The sequence below is a fragment of the Rhinatrema bivittatum genome, chromosome 1, assembly GCF_901001135.1.
Source record: "Rhinatrema bivittatum chromosome 1, aRhiBiv1.1, whole genome shotgun sequence".
Taxonomy (NCBI): Eukaryota; Metazoa; Chordata; class Amphibia; order Gymnophiona; family Rhinatrematidae; genus Rhinatrema; species Rhinatrema bivittatum.
The window spans coordinates 8,441,181-8,461,505 of record NC_042615.1 but is presented as its reverse complement, the minus strand read 5'-3'; the positions used below and the strand labels follow the sequence as shown (position 1 = coordinate 8,461,505).

At 49.2% G+C, this 20,325-nt stretch overlaps 1 protein-coding gene across 1 annotated transcript in view; it reads left to right on the top strand.

The window, feature by feature from the left end:
* The window catches only part of LOC115078027 (2-hydroxyacylsphingosine 1-beta-galactosyltransferase-like), a 162,375-nt gene that overhangs the window by 121,619 nt on the left and 20,431 nt on the right, over nucleotides 1–20,325 (top strand). Inside the window, exon 4 of the mRNA XM_029581009.1 lies at nucleotides 4,385–4,461. Within this exon, the coding sequence (XP_029436869.1) occupies nucleotides 4,385–4,461 (77 nt within the window). The remainder of the gene's footprint in view (nucleotides 1–4,384; nucleotides 4,462–20,325) is intronic.

The window sequence follows — 20,325 nt, the reverse complement described above, 5'->3', positions numbered from 1 at the left end:
ACCCTAGAGGAAAGGTGAGATAGGGGAGATATGCTAGAGACGTTTAAATACCTCCAAGGTTTCCATGCACAGGAGGCAAACCTCTTTCAATAGAAAGGAGGCTCTAGAATGAGAGGTCATGGGATGAGTGTGAAGGGGGTAGGCTCAGGAGTAATCTTAGGAAATATTTCTTTACAGAGAGGGTGGGGGATGCATGGAACGGCCTCCCAGTGGAGGTGGAGGAGAGAGAGAAAAGCAGTATATGAATTCAATAAATCATGGGATAAACACAGGGGATTTCTGAGGCAGTGATGGGAATTCTGAAGATAAATTAGTTGGGCAGACTAGATAGGCCATACGATCTTTTATTTCTGTCGTGTTTCTATGTTTCCCTGAGGTCCATATTCAAAAGACATTTAGAAGGGTAAATAAGAAATTACCCATCTAATTAGCAAATGTGGCATATCCAGCCAGCTATTCTCTGGGGATGCAGGGAAGGGCTTAGATATGGAGTATCAGGGATATCTGGCTAGGTTACCTATGCCAGGTTTAGATTAGGCCTTGTGTGGCTGGATAGCTCCCTACTTACCCAGATATCTTTAAAAAACATGCGGGAAAGTAGCACTGTCACGAAAAGAACAAAAATAAATAAAGCAGCTCAGTTCTTCCCCTCCTGATCCTTGTGCCACACACCCCCTGTTCCCAAACCGCTTTCTTAACGCAAGGGGGGTGCCATGCAATATGTAAATTAGGGGGTCGCGCTAGTTAAGAGGCGCCAGTTTTCATAACTTGGCGCTCTGCCGAATTATTTTATTTTTATTTTTTTACTTTAAAAAAGTAGGTTTTTTCTGCTTTTACCTGCGCTGAGCTATCAACGCCTGCTCCAGGCTTAATACCTGAGCAATAAATGAGCATCTGAGATGCACATTTATCTTTTTGCATGCGGAGTGAATGAGTAATAGGCTGATTCGCATGCATTTGCATGTGATGAGCGCTATTACATTCTCTCCACATGCGACCTGGGTTAAATGGGCGCTAATCCCCCTGTTGCATTAGGGGGTGGATTAGCGTGGGAGTGCAGGTTATACGGTGCACTCGGCTGAGCCCAATCTATTGCATCGGCCCCTACATTTATAGTAGGGATATGATTCGTTTTTCAACGATTAAAATTATCGTCCGATAATGTTAATATCGTCTTAAATCGTTATAAAATACAATACAATAGAAATTCTAACGATTTATCATTAAAAATCGTTAAATTGTGTTAGTGCGCACTAACGGGAGTTAGTGCGCACTAACTGAAAATGATACAAATTGACACTTTCCAGGTCAGTAAAGGTCAGTTAGGAATGAATATGTATTCCTATTGGCTGGCTGTGCTCTTATCTATTGATGTTACCAAGGTTCCCACTGAGGTAATGGTTGGGGGGATGTGAAATGGAAACAGTTGGAAGCTTGACAAAAAAAGTAACGTGATGATCATCACTCATGTGACTAGAACTTGTTTGTTTATTCTTTTTGTTATTTTTGTCAGGAAGCTCCCCCCTGTCTGTGAAGCCAGCCTCTCACTAGTAATGCAGGGAGGGAGCTGTCTCAGACTTCACCATCCTCCTCCCCCCCCCTCACCCACACACCATTCACTAGCTGGGACATGGGGGAAGTCAGGAGTGAGGGTCAGGCAGCTCCCCCCTGTCTGTGAAGCCAGCCTCTCACTAGTAATGCAGGGAGGGAGCTGTCTCACCCTTCACCATCCTCCCCCCCCCTCACCCACACACCATTCACTGGCTGGGACATGGGGAGGGGAGGAGTGAGGGTCAGGCAGCTCCCCCCTGTCTATGAAGCCAGCCTCTCATTACTAATGCAGGGAGGGAGCTGTCTCACCCTTCACCATCCTCCCCCCCCCCCCTCACCCACACACCATTCACTGGCTGGGACATGGGGAGGGGAAGAGTGAGGGTCAGGCAGCTCCCCCCTGTCTGTGAAGCCAGCCTCTCACTAATAATGCAGGGAAGGAGCTGTCTCACCCTTCACCATCCTCCCCCCCCTCACCCACACACCATTCACTGGCTGGGACATGGGGAGGGGAGGAGTGAGGGTCAGGCAGCTCCCCCCTGTCTATGAAGCCAGCCTCTCATTACTAATGCAGGGAGGGAGCTGTCTCACCCTTCACCATCCTCCCCCCCCCCCTCACCCACACACCATTCACTGGCTGGGACATGGGGAGGGGAGGAGTGAGGGTCAGGCAGCTCCCCCCTGTCTGTGAAGCCAGCCTCTCACTAGTAATGCAGGGAAGGAGCTGTTTCAGCCTCACCATCCTCCCCCCCCCCCCCCCTCACACACACCCCATTCACTGGCTGGGACATGGGGAGGGGAGGAGTGAGGGTCAGGAAGCTCCCCCCTGTCTGTGAAGCCAGCCTCTCACTAGTAATGCAGGCGGGATAGGGCACTGCATGCAGGAAGATCACAACACCCCTGGTGTCAGGGTTAGGGCACTGTGTGCAGGAAGATCACAACACTCCTGGTATTAATAGGGATAGGGCACTGTGTGCAGGAAGATCACAACACCCCTTGTGTCAGGGTTAGGGCACTGTGTCCAGGAAGATCACAACACTCCTGGTATAGGATAGGGCACTGTGTGCAGGAAGATCACAACACCCCTGGTGTCAGGGTTAGGGCACTGTGTGCAGGAAGATCACAACACTCCTGGTATTAATAGGGATAGGGCACTGTGTGCAGGAAGATCACAACACCCCTGGTGTCAGGGTTAGGGCACTGTGTCCAGAAAGATCACAACACTCCTGGTATAGGATAGGGCACTGTGTGCTGGAAGATCACAACACACCTGGTGTCAGGGTTAGGGCACTGTGTGCAGGAAGATCACAACACTCCTGGTATTAATAGGGATAGGGCACTGTGTGTACATGAAGATCACAACACCCCTGGTGCCAGGGTTAGGGCACTGTGTGCAGGAATATCACAACACCCCTGGTATCAGGGTTAGGGCACTGTGTGCAGGAAGATCACAACACTCCAGGTATTAATAGGGATAGGGCACTGTGTGTACATGAAGATCACAACACCCCTGGTGCCAGGGTTAGGGCACTGTGTGCAGGAAGATCACAACACCACTGGTATCAGGGTTAGGGCACTGTGTGCAGGAAGATCACAACACTCCTGGTATTAATAGGGATAGGGCACTGTATGCAGGAAGATCACAACACCCCTGGTGCCAGGGTTAGGGCACTGTGTGCAGGAAGATCACAACACTCCTGGTATTAATAGGGATAGGGCACTGTGTGCATGAAGATCACAACACCCCTGGTGCCAGGGTTAGGGCACTGTGTGCAGGAAGATCACAACACTCCTGGTATTAATAGGGAAAGGGCACTGTGTGTACTTGAAGATCACAACACCCCTGGTGCCAGGGTTAGGGCACTGTGTGCAGGAAGATCACAACACTCCCGGTATCAGGGATAGGGCACAAGTTCTAGTCACATTGACTGATCACATTACTTTTTTTGTCAAGCTACCAACTGTTTCCATTTCCCATCCCCCATATACTGTCAGTGGGAACCTTGGTAACATGAATAAATAAGAGGGCAGCCAATAGGAATACATATTCATTCCTAAACTGACCTTAACTGACCTGAAAAGTGTCAAATTGTATCAATTTCTGTTAGTGTGCACAAACTCCCGTTAGTGCGCACTAATTGGGAGTTAGTGCGCACTAATCGGAAAAAACGATTTTTAACGATTTTCAACGAAATAATCGTGCCTAACACGATTTTCTTCTCCTGCCACACGATTTCAATCGTTAAGACGATATGGCACACGATTCACATCCCTAATTTATAATTCTCCTGAGTTAGGCAGCTTGCTGGCCCCTCCCCCATTCCTGGTAGCACAGATCTGGATGCAGTTCCCTTCCCTCCCACCCACTCGCAGTCTTAGTAGTCCTGCTGTGCCCCCATCCCTCCAGACCCCCCTCCCCCATGTTACCCCACGAGCAAGGTCTCCACTCACCCGCTGCCGGCGCTGCAGATTACTCTGACTGCTGAAACTGTACACTATGGGTAGTTTATGTTTTGCAGTAGCTGGCCAGTTAGGTTTAAAGTTAAACGGCTAGCAGTAGCCAGGGAAGTTTAGCTAAGTCTATTCAGTGGGAAGTTTACCATTAGCAGAATGACTAGTATGGACCTCCCTGCTAATAAGCGTCCTCACAGGTTGCTCTGAAAGAATAATATTAAATGCCAGCAGAGGACATTTCCTCCTGCAATCCATACGGGTGTCAGCACTGCAGAGGAGCTGCTTCCCTGCTGATAGTTGTAATCTCATGAGCAATAATAAGAATCAATTATGAAAATGAAGTATTAACATTTAAATATCTTTCCCATACACATTACAGGTTTTCTGGGAGCAGACCTAAGAACCTGGGAAACAATACAAAGCTGGTCGAATGGTTGCCACAAAATGATCTTCTTGGTAAGCAGATGATCGGCTCCCTTTTAATCCAAAGCAAATGATTAATCCTAAAGCAAGATAAAGTAAATACAAATGCATAATAACCATACCTCAGTCTCCCTAAAGCAAGATAAAGTAAATACAAATGCATAATAACCACACCTCAGTCTCCCTAAAGCAAGATAAAGTAAATACAAATGCATAATAACCATACCTCAGTCTCCCTAAAGCAAGATAAAGTAAATACAAATGCATAATAACCATACCTCAGTCTCCCTAAAGCAAGATAAAGTAAATACAAATGCATAATAACCACACCTCAGTCTCCCTAAAGCAAGATAAAGTAAATACAAATGCATAATAACCATACCTCAGTCTCCCTAAAGCAAGATAAAGTAAATACAAATGCATAATAACCATACCTCATTATCCCTGAGATTGTTGAGGAATAGTGGAGAGGAGGAGGAAGCAGGAGAGGAGTTAATACCCAAACTTTCTCCTCTCTCTCTGTCATATACGCACACACAACCTTTCTACCCTTCCTTCTGACTCCCCCTTCCCTCTGTCACTCACCCCTTCCCTCTGTCACTCACCCCCTCACTCCCACTCACCCCACCCCTTCCCTTACAACCTCCCTTCTACTCCTCCCTTCTCTTTCCTTTCAATCAATCACCCCCCACCCCTTCCCTCTGTCACTCACCCCCTCACTCCCACTCACCCCCACCCCTTCCACTCCTCTCTTCTCTTTCCAATCAATCACCCCCCACCCCTTTCCTCACCTCCTCCTTTCCACTCCTCCCTTCTCTTTCCTTTCAATCAATCACCCCCACGCCTTCCCTCTGTCACTCACCCCTTCACTCCCACTCACCCCCACTCCTTCCCTTACCACCTCCCTTCCACACCTCTCTTCTCTTTCCTTTCAATCCATCACCCCCCACCCCTTTCCTCACCTCCTCCTTTCCACTCCTCCCTTCTCTTTCCTTTCAATCAATCGCCCTCCTCCACTTCTGCCACTGGGCGGGATGGGATCTCTCAGTGCCCATTGCTAGGGCCAGTAATAGCATTTTTTCTGCCCTGTGTGAACAATTACTGTACTGCTCTCCTCTTGGTTCCCTTTTTTTTTTAAACTCAGAATGATGTTTTTCCCAGTAACCAAAACACAGTAGAAACAGTCAATCTCTCACTCTGTCACAGGACCCCTTCTCTACCAAAAAAAGCCAATCTTCCGTCGGCAATCTAAACTTTTAAAATTGATACTCCCCCTGAACCTGAATGTCAAAAATGAGCCGGAGTCATCCACTAACCATTATGGCCTCGCTCCGGCTCTCCCCGGCCGCATAACATACTCTGCGCGGCTGGAGCTGACCCGTCGGGGTCCAGAGCCCTGCTGCACCGTTCGCTACTCTTTTCAGGCCACCTCAGCCCTCCAACCGGTGCCCCGTGCCCCTCCTCCCCTCGGCGGAGAGGCCCACCCACCGGCCACGTCATCGGAGCCTCAACAAGCCCTAAAGGGCAGGCGCGGGCCGCATTCACCGCCTCGCTCTGGCTGTCCCTGGCCACACCACATGCTCTGCATGGCCGGTGCTGACCCGTCGGGGTCCAGAGCCCTGCTGGACCATTCGCTACTCTTTTCAGGCCACCGGCAGCTCTCTGACTGGCACCCCACACCCCTCCTCCCCTCGGCGGAGAGGCCCACCCACCGGCCATGTCATGGGCGCCTCGACGAACCCTAAAGGGTGCCGCGTGTTGGGTGTTGCACGTCTAAGGAGCGCAGCTACGGGGCCTGCCCTTTTGTGCTGCCCCGCCGACTATTGCCTGAACAATCATGCCAGGAAAGCAGCACAAACACTTCCAGCTACACTAACATCTCACCTTCTCCCTCAGCACTTCAGATCCTAGTGTCACCATCACCTGTAAGTACTTTATTCTGACCAACGTCCTTGCTAACTCATAAACCCCAACGTGGAATTTGGATACGCAATCCCAACACTAAGCCAGAACAGGAACACTAAGAGATGCAAAACAAAGCGCACAAACAAACTACAGGCTCTCACTCTATCCCCATCAACCCCAATTCCCAGATGACAGCCCTTACTGTCTTAACTCTGTTTCTACTTAATGCGCAGTCCGTGACAAAAATGATACCGATTCTTCATGGCCTGCTCTCAGACAACCACCCTGACTTATTTTGTGTGACTGAATCATGGCTCCAAAGCTCAGATGTGGCCCTAATCAATCAACTTCCCAAAACAATTTACAGCATTTACTCCATACCCAGACCAAATAGAAAAGGAGGCAGGCCTTAAAGAAATTTAAATTTAAAATCCACCCATCAACCTACCACCGCCCCTCGAAATAAGTTTTTTCAAATAAAAAAACTTACAGATTTTATTGCTCTATGCCCCACCAGGCCTACTCGAACACAACCTGTCCCCACTAATTGAAGCCATCACAACCAGCATCAACATGGATATCCCCACAGTTATCCTGGGTGATTTCAACCTTCACATTGATAAAATACCTCTTTCACCCACCTGCGAACTCCTATTGGATACTATGACGGCAATCGGTTTTAAACAAATAATTAATACCCCCACCCAAAGGTCAGGTCACACACGACCTTATATTCATCAATGGAAAAATTTCGCACAATGCCCCATCAGCAACCACTATTTCCTGGTCAGATCATAAACTTATACAAACCAAATTATATCTAGAAAACCCCCACACGGAGACAAACAATCTCAATAAATACATTGAATTTACCAAATCGTGCACCAGTGAAGACCTAATAGAAATTCTACTGGATACCTTAAAATCCCTAAACAAGAATGATGCAAACTCTGCAGTAAACTCCTGGATCATCATCAACTCAGAGGTTTCAAGGATTAAATGCCCAATTATCAGAAAAGAAATCAAGCCATCCACCAAATATAAAGCCCCATGGTATACCCCAGAGTTTCAAATGCATACTAAGACAAGCCGAGAAAAAATGGAGGAGAAACCCACCTAAAAGACAAATACAGATCCATCCTATACATATACAGATCAGACATTGAGAAAGCCAAGCGTGAGTTCTACACAAAGAAGATACATAACTATCAATTTAATCCCAGAACCCTATTTGCATATGTAACAGACCTTACTCAACCAATTCACAATTCACCCACAAATGATAATCAAACGAGAACTTGCGAAGAATTAGCCCAATTTTTCAGTGACAAAATATCAACCTTAATCGCAAAAAACCCTTACATGAACAAGGATACTACAACATCAACAACCAGACCTAATGCCACATGGACACAATTTGAGACCGTTGCATCATCTGAAGTTGAAGCAATCATCCAAAAAACATACCCCGCTGCACATCCCCTCGACCCCATCCCAATAAAAATCCTGAAACCCCAACATCATTGCCAGACCCATAGCTGACATAGTCAATCTATCACTCGAACAGGGTATCTTCCCAGATAACCTTAAATGTGCCATCATTAAGCCTATTCTTAAAAAAACACAACTCAACAAATGCAACCTAACAAACTTCAGGCCCATCTCCAATTTTCTCTTCCTAGCCAAGATCCTAGAAAAAATTGCCAATCGCCAACTCTCTGAGCATCTGGAAAATCAGAACATATTATCTTCAGCTCAACATGGCTTCAGAAAGTTCCTTAGCACAGGAACGCTACTACTCACCCTGGTTGACACAGTCCTCAGAGGACTCGAAGCGGCTGCTCCTACCTATTGATTCTACTTGACATCTCCACTGCATTCGACACCATTAACCACGAAATACTGTTAAAAAGATTAAGAGAAATTGGCTTATGCAACACCATGATCAAATGGTTTAACTCATACCTATCAGGCAGATCCTAAAGTAAGACTAAACTCAACAGAATACAAACAAATACCCCTTCCACACGGCATCCCGCAAGGATCTTCCCTTTCATCCACCCTCTTTAACATTTACATGCTGCCCCTCTGTATCTGGATTAGGCCTATCCTTTTACGTCTATGCGGACGATGTTCAAATTCTGCTCCCCCTTAAAGAGACCCTCGAGAACACCCTAAAACTCTGGGAGACTTATCTATCAGAAATAACTCAGCTTCTCTTACAAATGTCTCTCTCACTCAACCATAATAAAACTGAAATTTTATATATAACAAACAAATCCACCACAGCTCTTTCCCACGATGGCACAGCTTCCCATATGAAGAATCAAATAGTCTCAACAGTAAAAGACCTAGGCGTCATCCTAGATAGCGAGCTAATCTTTAAAAAAAACACATTAACACTGTGATAAAAGATGGATACTTCAAACTCCAAGTCCTAAAAAAACTCAAACTGCTTTTTTATACCCAAGACTTTTGAACAGTTCTGCAGGCACTACTTTTCTCAAAACTCGATTAATGCAACACCCTCCTCCTGGGCCTCCCAGTTGCCACCATCAGACCAATGCAGCTGTTACAGAATGCAGCAGCAAGATCACTCACTAACAGTAAAAGATTGGATCATATTGCACCAATCCTCAAAGACCTACACTGGCTACCCATCCCATTTAGAATCCAATACAAAACTCTAACTCTCATTCACAAAACTCTCAACAATGACAGGATTGCCTGGCTGAATGCATCACTACACTTTCACATTCCCCAAACGAACCTCCGCTCCACTAATACTGGGCTGCTTCCAATCCCCCCTCCGAAAGTGACGCACCTGAAAATGGGTAAGAGAGCGCACACTATCAATGGTAGGCCCGGCTCTTTGGAACAACCTTCCAGTACAGCTAAGAATGGAACCCACGTCGCAAACATTAAAAAAAAAAACCCTGAAGACATGGCTCTTTCAAGAAAGCCTTTTCATCAGCTTCCTAATGCCAACCAATCTCCAACAGTAAGAAAAAATAGCGGTCCTCCCATAGAATGCCTTGGAAGACATTCCATGGATACTCACTGATAATGCCCTTAGTAGCATCTTGTTACCTTAATTTCAATTATTGTTTATTCTAAGTTACTCTGTAAGTAAGAACCTGAGGACTAGGTCCTCCCTAGCACCTTTGACTCTCGCTGATTATGTTCATAGTAGCAAGCAATGTTAATGTTACATTAATCCAGTTAATGTTGATTCAAAGTTATACTGTAAGAAAGAATAAGAAAGCAATGTCTTTTTAGCTCCAGTTTTACTGTAAACCGATGTGATATGTCAGATCGAATGTTGGTATATATAAAAAAATAAATACATGTAAAAATGGTGCCGGCAGATCCTGTAATCTGGCACCATTTTGTTGTATAGAAATGTTTGCACTCCTGTGGTGCCACCTAATAAACCCAAATGCTTTAGGCCTATTGTAACATGTTGGGTGTGGTTTTGGTCCTCAGAAAGTCTTGAGTAAACTAAATGAAAATAATGACATGGTAAACGTCCCATACTAAAACAGTGCTAAGTGCCAGCACTCAAACAGGAACAACCCTATCTATGAAAAGGTGAGACTGCAAATATTACACCAAGCTTTAAAACACCAATAAATGTCCTGTGGGAAAAACAGAAATAACCAGGCTGCTATAGATCCCTACATAGAAACTGCAAGCTGGCAGAATATCCCACCTCAGTTAAACAGGCCTAACACAGACTCACCCTCACCAAACACAGAATAAAGAGACCATAAATTATAAATTGAAACATAGAGACAGAAACTGAACAGGAAACTGCAACAAGCCAGACTCTGTATGTAATGCAACAATGGAGAAACAAACATCACCAGTCCTCATAAATCATCAAACATTGAAATCAAGCAATATAAATCAATCCTATTAGTAAAACCACACAAATAAAAAAAAAATGTATCTCACAAGCTAAGGAATAGAATAACATCCAATAATAAAGAGCTCATACAAAATTTTCTAAACAGCAATAAAATAATTCAAAATGGCAGACCAGACACCCAATAATTAAAATTAATAAAGATGGAAAATTGCACTATATACCTGAAAACTTGATTTCCAATCACCCTGAGCTTGTCACGGATTAGTGGGGCAGCACAAACTTTCTTCACACACAGAGGCAGGCTCATATTCACACACAACACCGCAGGTCACTTCCCATTCTCACACACACACACACAAACACACACACACACACACCCATTTGGGTTCCCAATCACACACACATATAAACAGTTAGGTACTCATTCACACATACACACACAAACAGGAAGGTTCCCACTCACTCACACTCACACACACACACACACACACACATCCAGCCAGGTTCCCATTCATTCTCTCTCACACACACACACATACATACACATACACACACACACACACACACAGAGAAGGTTCCCATTCACTCACACACACACACAGAGGAAGGTTCCCATTCACACACTCACACAGAGAAGGTTCCCATTCACTCACATACACACACTCACACAATGGAAGGTTCCCATTCACACACACTCAGGCAGGTTCCCATTCACTCACACACACACACACACATAGACAGACAGACAGACACACACACACACACACACACACACACAGACAGACACACACACCCAGGCAGGATCCTATTCACTCGTTCATTCGTTCACAAACACATACCATCAAGAGCAGACAGGGGAGCCCATTCTGCTTCTCCTCTTTGTGTTCTGGCCCCTGCACTAGTCGAATCTTATGGGGCTAGCACTTCCTCTATGCCGATCTCATGCATTGCGAGAGCAGCATAGAGTACTGCTAGCTGCAAGTGGTGTGAATACTGAATGCCGGCACAGAGGCACAAGAGAATGGGCTCCCTCCTTTTCATTTCAGTCATCAGTGGGATGAGGGTCCATTGGTGGCCTGATACCCCTCCTCCACTTCCTGGCCATTGTTGTCCCCCCTGGGTGTGCCCCTCCTCCTCTTCCTGGCCATTGTTGCCCCCTCTGGTTGTGCACACACTGTAGCACCGGGCCTCTTCTACTTTTTCCATGAGGCAGGATGGGATCCCCTGGTGGCTGTGCGGTCTTTTCTTGACTGGGGAGGATGGGATCCTCAACGTCCCCAGTATCCAGAGCTTTCAGGTGTTGGCTCGGAGACCCGGCAATTCCTGCAGAATTCCAGAGTCTCCAGGCCAAATCCGGACAGTTCCCAGATATGATAATAACGGATGCCTCTTTGCATGAGGAAAATACATAGATGGATTTCTCTTGTTAGCTAGATCTCTCAGTGCCTGCAGCGAGGTGACCTGAATGTCTCTCAGGGCATGGGATAATCTGTCAGCAGAGCTGGTGGAAGCCTTAGAATTTGAGCTTGCTCAGGACAGATTCAGAGAGCAGTGGTAGGGACAGGGTTAAGCACATGCAGTATTGCAAACAACTCACCTTTCGATTCCTGGAGACCAGAGGCAAGGGGCAAAGTGATAAGGAGAAAACAGTTGGCAGACTAAGGAATCACATTCCATGAGGTAGACAGGGAGGACTGTGACTCTGCAGAAATCAAACAGATCGATGCCAGCATTTTACTGGTGGTGATGGGACTGGCAGCGCTTTTTCATGCAACATTTAATGGTAGGAAAAGGCTGAGAGGGGCTGGGTGCTGGATTAAGGATGAGAATGTGCTTCTGCCAGAATGGGAGGATAAATGCTGGCTTAGAAAGGATCTGTGGCTGGCAGCTGAGGCAGTAATGAATGGTCATTAATTACTATAATACTGCGGCCAGGCTACATCCCAAAGCTTTTCTTCTCTGCAGTAAGGGATCTGAGCAGAAAACTATCCTGACTACTTGTCATCCATGTTTTCTCTCAATGTTATTAATGAGTTTGCACCAATGTATCATAGCAAGATTGTTATATTAATTGAAAACAAGACACAGAACAGTTAAAATCCTTATACAAACAATGCTTCACTTATTCTGTTACTGGAAAAATAAGTGTGCAGTAAACAGTTAGAGTAGCCTGGTAACATTTGCAATTTTCTTATCACATATATTTGTAACACTAGCCACAATTCAGTTTCCAGGTCTTGATAAGCAGCTAAGATGCTGACCTTATTTTAACTTTAGTCACCAAGTGCTTCAATAGTAGTGAACAAGGAGCCTACTTTTCGGAGAAAGATTTCCCAAATTATAGATACATTACAAGATAAATTTCTGAATTAGGTTATAGTTTCCATTGTATACTCTTACGAAAATAATCGTAAGCAAGAGAAAATTGAAGGAGCAGATGAGCACCTCCAATGACTCTCTATATTACACCTCACTGTTGCGGTCTGAACCGCTTCCCCTCTCTTCCCCGTGACCAGCGCCTACCTCCGCGTCTGGGGACGCCGCACTCCGCGGTTTCCAGGACCCAAGGACGCGCTCAGTTCCATGTGGCATCCGCCATTTGCCTGTCTCTCTCACCGCGGCCTCGCGCGCGCGAGTATGGCCACTTTGAGCGCCCAGAACCCGGAAGTCAAGCCCCGCCTGCGCTGATGACATCACGCTCCGAGACAGATATAACCGGCGTCCAGACGTTCCATCATCGCCTTGCAATGAGGTTCACTACAGTCTTGTAGTTCTGAGTTGCGCTTCGTCTTGCTGAGTTCCTGCCGCTGACCTTGGAGTTCCTGACTACGCTCTGCCTGCTGCCTGCCTCAACCCCGGTTCGTCCCTGACTACGCTCTGCCTGCTGCCTGCCTCGACCCCGGTTCGTCTCTTACTATGCTCTGCCTGCTGCCTGCCTCGACCCCGGTTCGTCCCTGACTACGCTCTGCCTGCTGCCTGCCTCGACCCCGGTTCGTCCCTGACTACGCTCTGCCTGCTGCCTGCCTCGACCCCGGTTCGTCCCTGACTACGCTCTGCCTGCTGCCTGCCTCGACCCCGGTTCATCCCTGACCACGCTCTGTTGCCGCCTGCCTTTGATCCCGGCTCGTCTCTGTTCCTGCTTCAGCCTTCAGCCTTGCCTTCACCTGCTGGCTGCGGACTCCGCTCCAGGTTTCTACTTGCTCCTACTCACGTCTGCTCACTTAGAGACTCTATTACCTTTGGACTTCCTGGTTCTCTATTACTGGACTCTCTCTCTAGTACCCAAGTCCCAAGGTGCCAGAACCCTACGGGGCCCTCCTGGGGGGTTCTGGGTACCCGGGTGAAGATCTTGTGCTAGACTCAATTACCATTGGACTTCCTGGTTCTCTGTTACTGGACTCTCTCTCTGGTACCTAAGTCCCAAGGAGCCAGGACCCTACAGGCTCCTCCTGGGGGGTTCCTGGTTTCCGGGCAATCACCTGATGAACACTTTGAGCCTTGGCTCCGCCTCCCGGCCTACCCCGCCTCTCATGGTAGGTCGGCCCAAGGGTCCACTATTCCACAGCAGTACCCAGCTGCAACAGTTTGCAAGGCCATGGACTCGGCAGAGACCCCGAGCCTTCAGGCCATCCCGGGAATGGCTCAAAGCCTCCAGCAGCAGCAACACTGCATAGACACCCTAGCAGCCACCGTAGAGCAGTTGGTCGCCCAGCTAGAGGTTTCTGCTCGGGAGTCACGTCAGGCATCCACTGTCCCTACTGCCTCAGTTACACAGCTACCCTACGCCCCCCCCCCCCCCCCCCCCGGTATGCCGGGGACAGCAAGTCCTGCCGAGGGTTTTTAAACCAGTGTCAATTACGGTTTACCCTTCTGCTGGCCCAATTCCCTTCTGACGCAGAGAAAGTGGCATTCATATTTTCATTCCTGGACGGTAAGGCCCTTAACTGGGCTTCACCCTTCTGGGAACGCCGGGACTCTATGCTACAGAATTTGGAGGAATTTCTCCTCAATTTTCGGCTTGCCTTCGATGACCCAGCACGCCTAAGTGCCGCAGCCTCAGAACTCCTGACCCTCCGGCAAGGAACACGCCCAGTGGCAGATTATGTTATCGAGTTCCGCACGCTAGCCATGGAGGTCGGTTGGCAGCACGACTGTCTGAAGGGCATATTCCTTAAAGGTCTATCCAGCCGAATCAAGGATGAGCTGGCAGGTCGAGACCTACCAGGGGACTTGAACGATCTCATTGACATAGCTGGTAGGGTGGACCGTCGTCTCCAGCAGCGAGATAAGGAGATCCGCTCGTCCTGCAGCCCTCCTCCTCCGTCTTCTACTACTTCTAGATCCCGGGCTCTCGGGGCTTCTCCTACTCCTGTGTCTAGTGGGGAACCCATGCAGGTCGGCAGATCTCCACTGACTCCTGAGGAAAATAAGAGACGGCGTACGCTTGGCCTCTGCCTCTATTGTGGAGGCAAGGGGCATTTTCTCTTGACTTGCCCAGAGCGTCCGGGAAACGCTCCTGCCTATGCTATACTGAGGAGCTACACCTAGGCGCTTCCAGATCAGCTCCTCTGTGCACATTGCCTGTAACCCTGAAGTATCCTGGAGGGGAACTCCAGGTCCGCGCGTTCATAGACTCAGGTGCAGAAGGGAACTTTATAGCGGCCGACCTGGTGGTCCAGCTTGCCCTCCCCACAGTGCAAAAGGTCCCTCCGCTGCGGATCTCATCCATCCGAGGCACTCTGCTCCCCGGGGCCATTACCTGCTCCACAGCTCCCGTTACTCTACAAACCGGATTATTCCATTCGGAGCAGATCTCTTTGCTTGTCTTAGAGCGAGCGGTGCACCCCTTGGTTCTGGGACTGCCGTGGCTCCGTCTGCACTCGCCCCTAATACAATGGGACGACTTTCAGTTGGTTCGGTGGGGGCCAGCCTGCTTTGAACACTGCTTGCAGCTTCCGCATCTGCCTAGACCCCTGAACGTCTGCTCCTCCCAACTATTGCCAGAGCCATACCAGTCCTTCGAGGATGTTTTCTCCAAGGAGATGGCAGAGCTTCTTCCGCAGCATCGGCCATTTGACTGCCCCATTGACTTACTGCCTGGTACCACCCCGCCTCGCGGCCGAGTGTACCCTCTGTCTTTACCCGAGACCAAGGCCATGTCGCAGTATGTGACGAGAACTTGGCCAAATGATTCATCCGGCCCTCTCGCTCCCCTGCAGGCGCCGGCTTCTTCTTCATGGCTAAGAAGGACGGTTCTCTCCGGCCATGTATTGATTACCGGGGCTTGAACGCCATTACCAAGCGGGATCGTTACCCACTCCCGTTGATCCCGAACTGCTGGACCGCCTTCAGGGTGCCCGTGTGTTTACCAAGCTGGACCTCAGGGGGGCCTACAACCTGGTACGTATCCATCCTGGAGACGAATGGAAGACGGCGTTCAACACCAGGGACGGGCATTATGAGTATCTTGTAATGCCCTTCGGACTCTGCAACGCCCCAGCCGTCTTCCAACATCTCATGAATGAGGTTCTACGAGACTTCCTGAACACTCATGTTATAGTATACCTAGATGATGTACTCATCTTCTCAAAGGATTTGGACTCCCATCGTCATCACGTAAAACAAGTCCTTCAGGTCCTCCGGGAGAACCGCCTGTATGCCAAGATGGAAAAGTGCATCTTTGAGGCTGAATCCCTGCCTTTTCTAGGTTATATTATCTCCTCAACCGGCTTCCGCATGGATCCAGAGAAGGTAGCGGCCATCACCCAGTGGCCTCAACCCAAGGGGCTCAAGGCCCTCCAGCGATTTTTGGGCTTTGCTAATTTCTATCGACACTTCATTCCAGGCTACTCTTACCGGGTGGCTCCACTCACAGTTCTGACCCACAAGGGCGCCGATGCCAGGAACTGGCCTGACGCCGCTGTTACAGCTTTCGCTGATTTAAAGGAAGCCTTCCTTTCCAACGTTTGCCTCCGACACCCGGACCCCTCCAAGCCCTTCATAGTGGAGGTTGACGCCTCCAGTATCGCTGTGGGAGCCGTGCTGAGTCAGCATTCGGATTCTGGACAACTCCTACCCTGCTCCTACTTCTCGAGGAGGTTCTCCCTCGCTGAGAACAACTACTCCATTGGGGACAAGGAGTTATTGGCTATTAAGCTCGCCCTGGAGGAATGGAGGCAGTGGCTCGAGGGGGCGTTACATACCACCACGGTATATACCGATCATAAAAACCTTGAGTTTCTGTCCCAGGCCCAACGTTTGAACCCCCGCCAGGCCCGCTGGGCCTTGTTCTTTAGCCGTTTCAACTTCATCCTACATTACCGACCGGCAGCAAAAAACGTCCGAGCGGATGCTCTCTCCCGGACCTCATGTAACGAAGGGGATCAAGAACAGCCTCAATTCATCCTGGACCCGAGTAAGGTCCGTCTGTCAGCCCTGACGGTCTTCGCCCAGGATAGGACCATAGTTCCTCGCAAGGATCGCCTCACGGCGCTACGATGGGCTCACGACTCCCTCATCGGAGGGCATGCCAGGCGTGAGAGAACAATGGAGCTCCTCAACCGATTTTATTGGTGGCCCAACCTCCGGCGGGATGTCACCACCTATGTGAGGTCCTGTCCTATCTGCGCTCGTCAGAAACCCAGCCCGGGTTCCCCATGTGGTCTCCTTCAGCCCTTACCAATACCCACCGAACCCTGGACACATCTGGCCACAGATTTTGTGGTAGACTTGCCTCCATCTAGCGGCCATACAGTAATCTGGGTCACTGTAGACCGCTTTTCGAAAATGGTGCATTTAATCCCTCTACCTAAGCTCCCATCAGCTCCCGAACTGGCTCTTCTCTTCACTCAGCACATTTTTCAGCTACACGGCCTTCCCCAAGATGTCGTCTCCGACCGAGGTCCCCAGTTTGTGGCGCGTTACTGGAGAGCCCTTTGTAAGTGTTTCAAGGTGAAACTTAACTTCTCCATGGCCTTTCACCCGCAGAGCAACGGGCAAACCGAGCGGATGAATCGGACCCTGAAGTCCTACCTCCGGTCCTTCGTGAATGAGAAACAGGATAATTGGTCGGAACTATTGCCCTGGGCCGAGTTCGCCAACAATAATCAGGCTCACGCGGCTACTGGCAGGTCTCCATTTCAAGTGGTGTACGGGAAGCCCTTAAGACCACCACTCCCTCTCGACACTTCCAGCGCTTCACCTGCTGCCCAAGTCACAGCACAGCAGCTGCGGGCACTGTGGCATGGAACCCAGCACAAACTGCGCCGTGCAGCCGCCTCCGCCAAGCAAGTGGCCGATCGCCACCGACGGCCAGCTCCAGCCTACCAGCCAGGAGATCGGGTGTGGCTCAACACCAGGAATATTCATCTCCGCCTTCCATCACGAAAATTTGCGCCCCGGTTCTGCGGTCCCTTCCGGGTAGCTGAGAGAGAGGGCCTGGTATCCTATCGACTGAGACTGCCATCCACCCTACGGATCCATGACGTCTTTCATGTATCCCTGCTCAAACCTGTGGTCCTTTCACGCTTCCACCGCGCACCTCTGGATCCCACCTCTGCACCCATAGATGATGATCCTATGTATCAGGTACGAGAGGTTGTGGACATCGGTTTCCACAACCGCAGGTGGGAGTACCTCCTAGCCTGGGAGGGTTGTGGTGACGAGGATAATACATGGGAGCCCAGCCGTAACATCCTCGACAAGGATCTTCTGCAACAATTCCACCGGGACCATCCCGAGAAGCCCGGGCCTCTCAAGAGGGGCCGTAAAGGGGGGGGTACTGTTGCGGTCTGCACCGCTTCCCCTCTCTTCCCCGTGACCAGCGCCTACCTCCGCATCTGGGGACGCCGCACTCCGCGGTCTCCAGGACCCAAGGACGCGCTCAGTTCCATGTGGCATCCGCCATTTGCCTGTCTCTCTCACCGCGACCTCGCGCACGCGCGAGTACGGCCACTTTAAGCGCCCAGAACCCGGAAGTCCAGCCCCGCCTGCGCTGATGACGTCACGCTCTGAGACAGATATAACTGGCGTCCAGACGTTCCATCATTGCCTTGCAATGAGGTTCACTACAGTCTTGTAGTTCTGAGTTGCGCTTAGTCTTGCTGAGTTCCTGCCGCTGACCTTGGAGTTCCTGACAACGCTCTGCCTGCTGCCTGCCTCGACCCCGGTTCGTCCCTGACTACGCTCTGCCTGCCTCGACCCCGATTCGTCCCTGACTACGCTCTGCCTGCTGCCTGCCTCGACCCCGGTTCGTCCCTGACCACGCTCTGCCTGCTGCCTGCCTCGACCCCGGTTCGTTCCTGACTACGCTCTGCCTGCTGCCTGCCTCGACCCCGGTTCGTCCCTGACTACGCTCTGCCTGCTGCCTGCCTCGACCCCGGTTCGTCTCTGACTACGCTCTGCCTGCTGCCTGCCTCGACCCCGGTTCGTCCCTGACTACGCTCTGCCTGCTGCCTGCCTCGACCCCGGTTCGTCCCTGACCACGCTCTGTTGCCATAAGAACATAAGAACATGCTGCCTGCCATAAGAACATAAGAACTTGCCGCCTGCCTTTGATCCCGGCTCGTCTCTGTTCCTGCTTCAGCCTTCAGCCTTGCCTACACCTGCTGGCTGCGGACCCCGCTCCAGGTTTCTACTTGCTCCTACTCACGTCTGCTCACTTAGAGACTCTATTACCTTTGGACTTACTGGACTCTCTCTCTAGTACCTAAGTCCCAAGGAGCCAGGACCCTACAGGCTCCTCCTGGGGGGTTCCTGGTTTCCGGGCAATCACCTGGTGAACACTTTGAGCCTTGGCTCTGCCTCCCGGCCTACCCCGCCTCTCGTGGTAAGTCGGCCCAAGGGTCCACTATTCCACAGCAGTACCCAACTGCAACACCTCACAGCTACTAACGTATATACTTGAGTTTATTCTCTTCCTTATATCAGAGAGAGAGAGACCCTGGCTGGTAACTCTAAAAGGCTAGTGAGAGGCCCTAATGGCAGATGTATTCAGGTAAAATGGAAAATAATCGTAAGCAAGAGAACATTGAAGGAGCAGATGAGTATCTCCAATGGCTTTCTATATTACACCTCACAGCTACTAACGTATATACTTATTCTATTCCTTATATCAGAGAGAGAGAGGCCCTGGCTGGTAACCCTAAAAGGCTAGTGAGAGGGTCTAATGGCAGATGTATTCAGGTAAAATGGAAAATAATCGTAAGCAAGAGAACATTGAAGGAGCAGATGAGCATCTCCAATGGCTTTCTATATTACACCTCACAGCTACTAACGTATATACTTATTCTATTCCTTATATCAGAGAGAGAGAGGCCCTGGCTGGTAACCCTAAAAGGCTAGTGAGAGGGTCTAATGGCAGATGTATTCTGGTAAAATGGTATATCTAAGAGGGAATTTCAGACCAAGCAGTTTTCTCTTTACTTTATATTATTTTTTTCCCAGCAGATGAATTAATATGGCAGTGCTTAACAAATGATAGTTAGGTTCTTCTCTTAATGATCTTAGTTATATATAATTTGTTGAATATGACATTTTTTTAAACTATTTTTTGTGAATTGCCCGACTATTTTAATTATGTATGTTTTCTTGTAAATCACTGCAATATTTTTTGAGCAAGCGGTATAGAAATATTTTTAAATAAAATAAAGAGTGTAATGAGCTTGGTACTAGTGAGACCTTAATGCTCTGGCTGGGTTGGAGTCTCCTAATGGATGAGACTGCTAGGCCCACGTTGACAGCTGGCGGATGTGCCCTGCAGTGAGACAGGCTGAACCAGCCACCTCCCCTGCCCAGAGGCAGGCGCATAAGGTAAAACCAGTTTTGGGGGGGTTAGAGTAGGGGTGGGGGGAAAGGTTAGAGGAAGGGGTGGGAAAGTCAGGTTAGGGGGAATGGGGGAAAGCTGCGCAGCTCACCGCACGCAAGGTGCACAATTGTACACCCCCTTGTGCGTGCTGACCCTGGATTTTATTACTTGTGTGCACCTGCGTGCGCAAATGATAAAATTGGGTGTACATGTGCGCGCTCGTACGCCCATATGCAACCTTTTAAAATCTATCCCTAAGTCAAGTTGATTAATATAAGTTTATGGACTTCTCCTCCAGGATCTTGACCAAATCTTT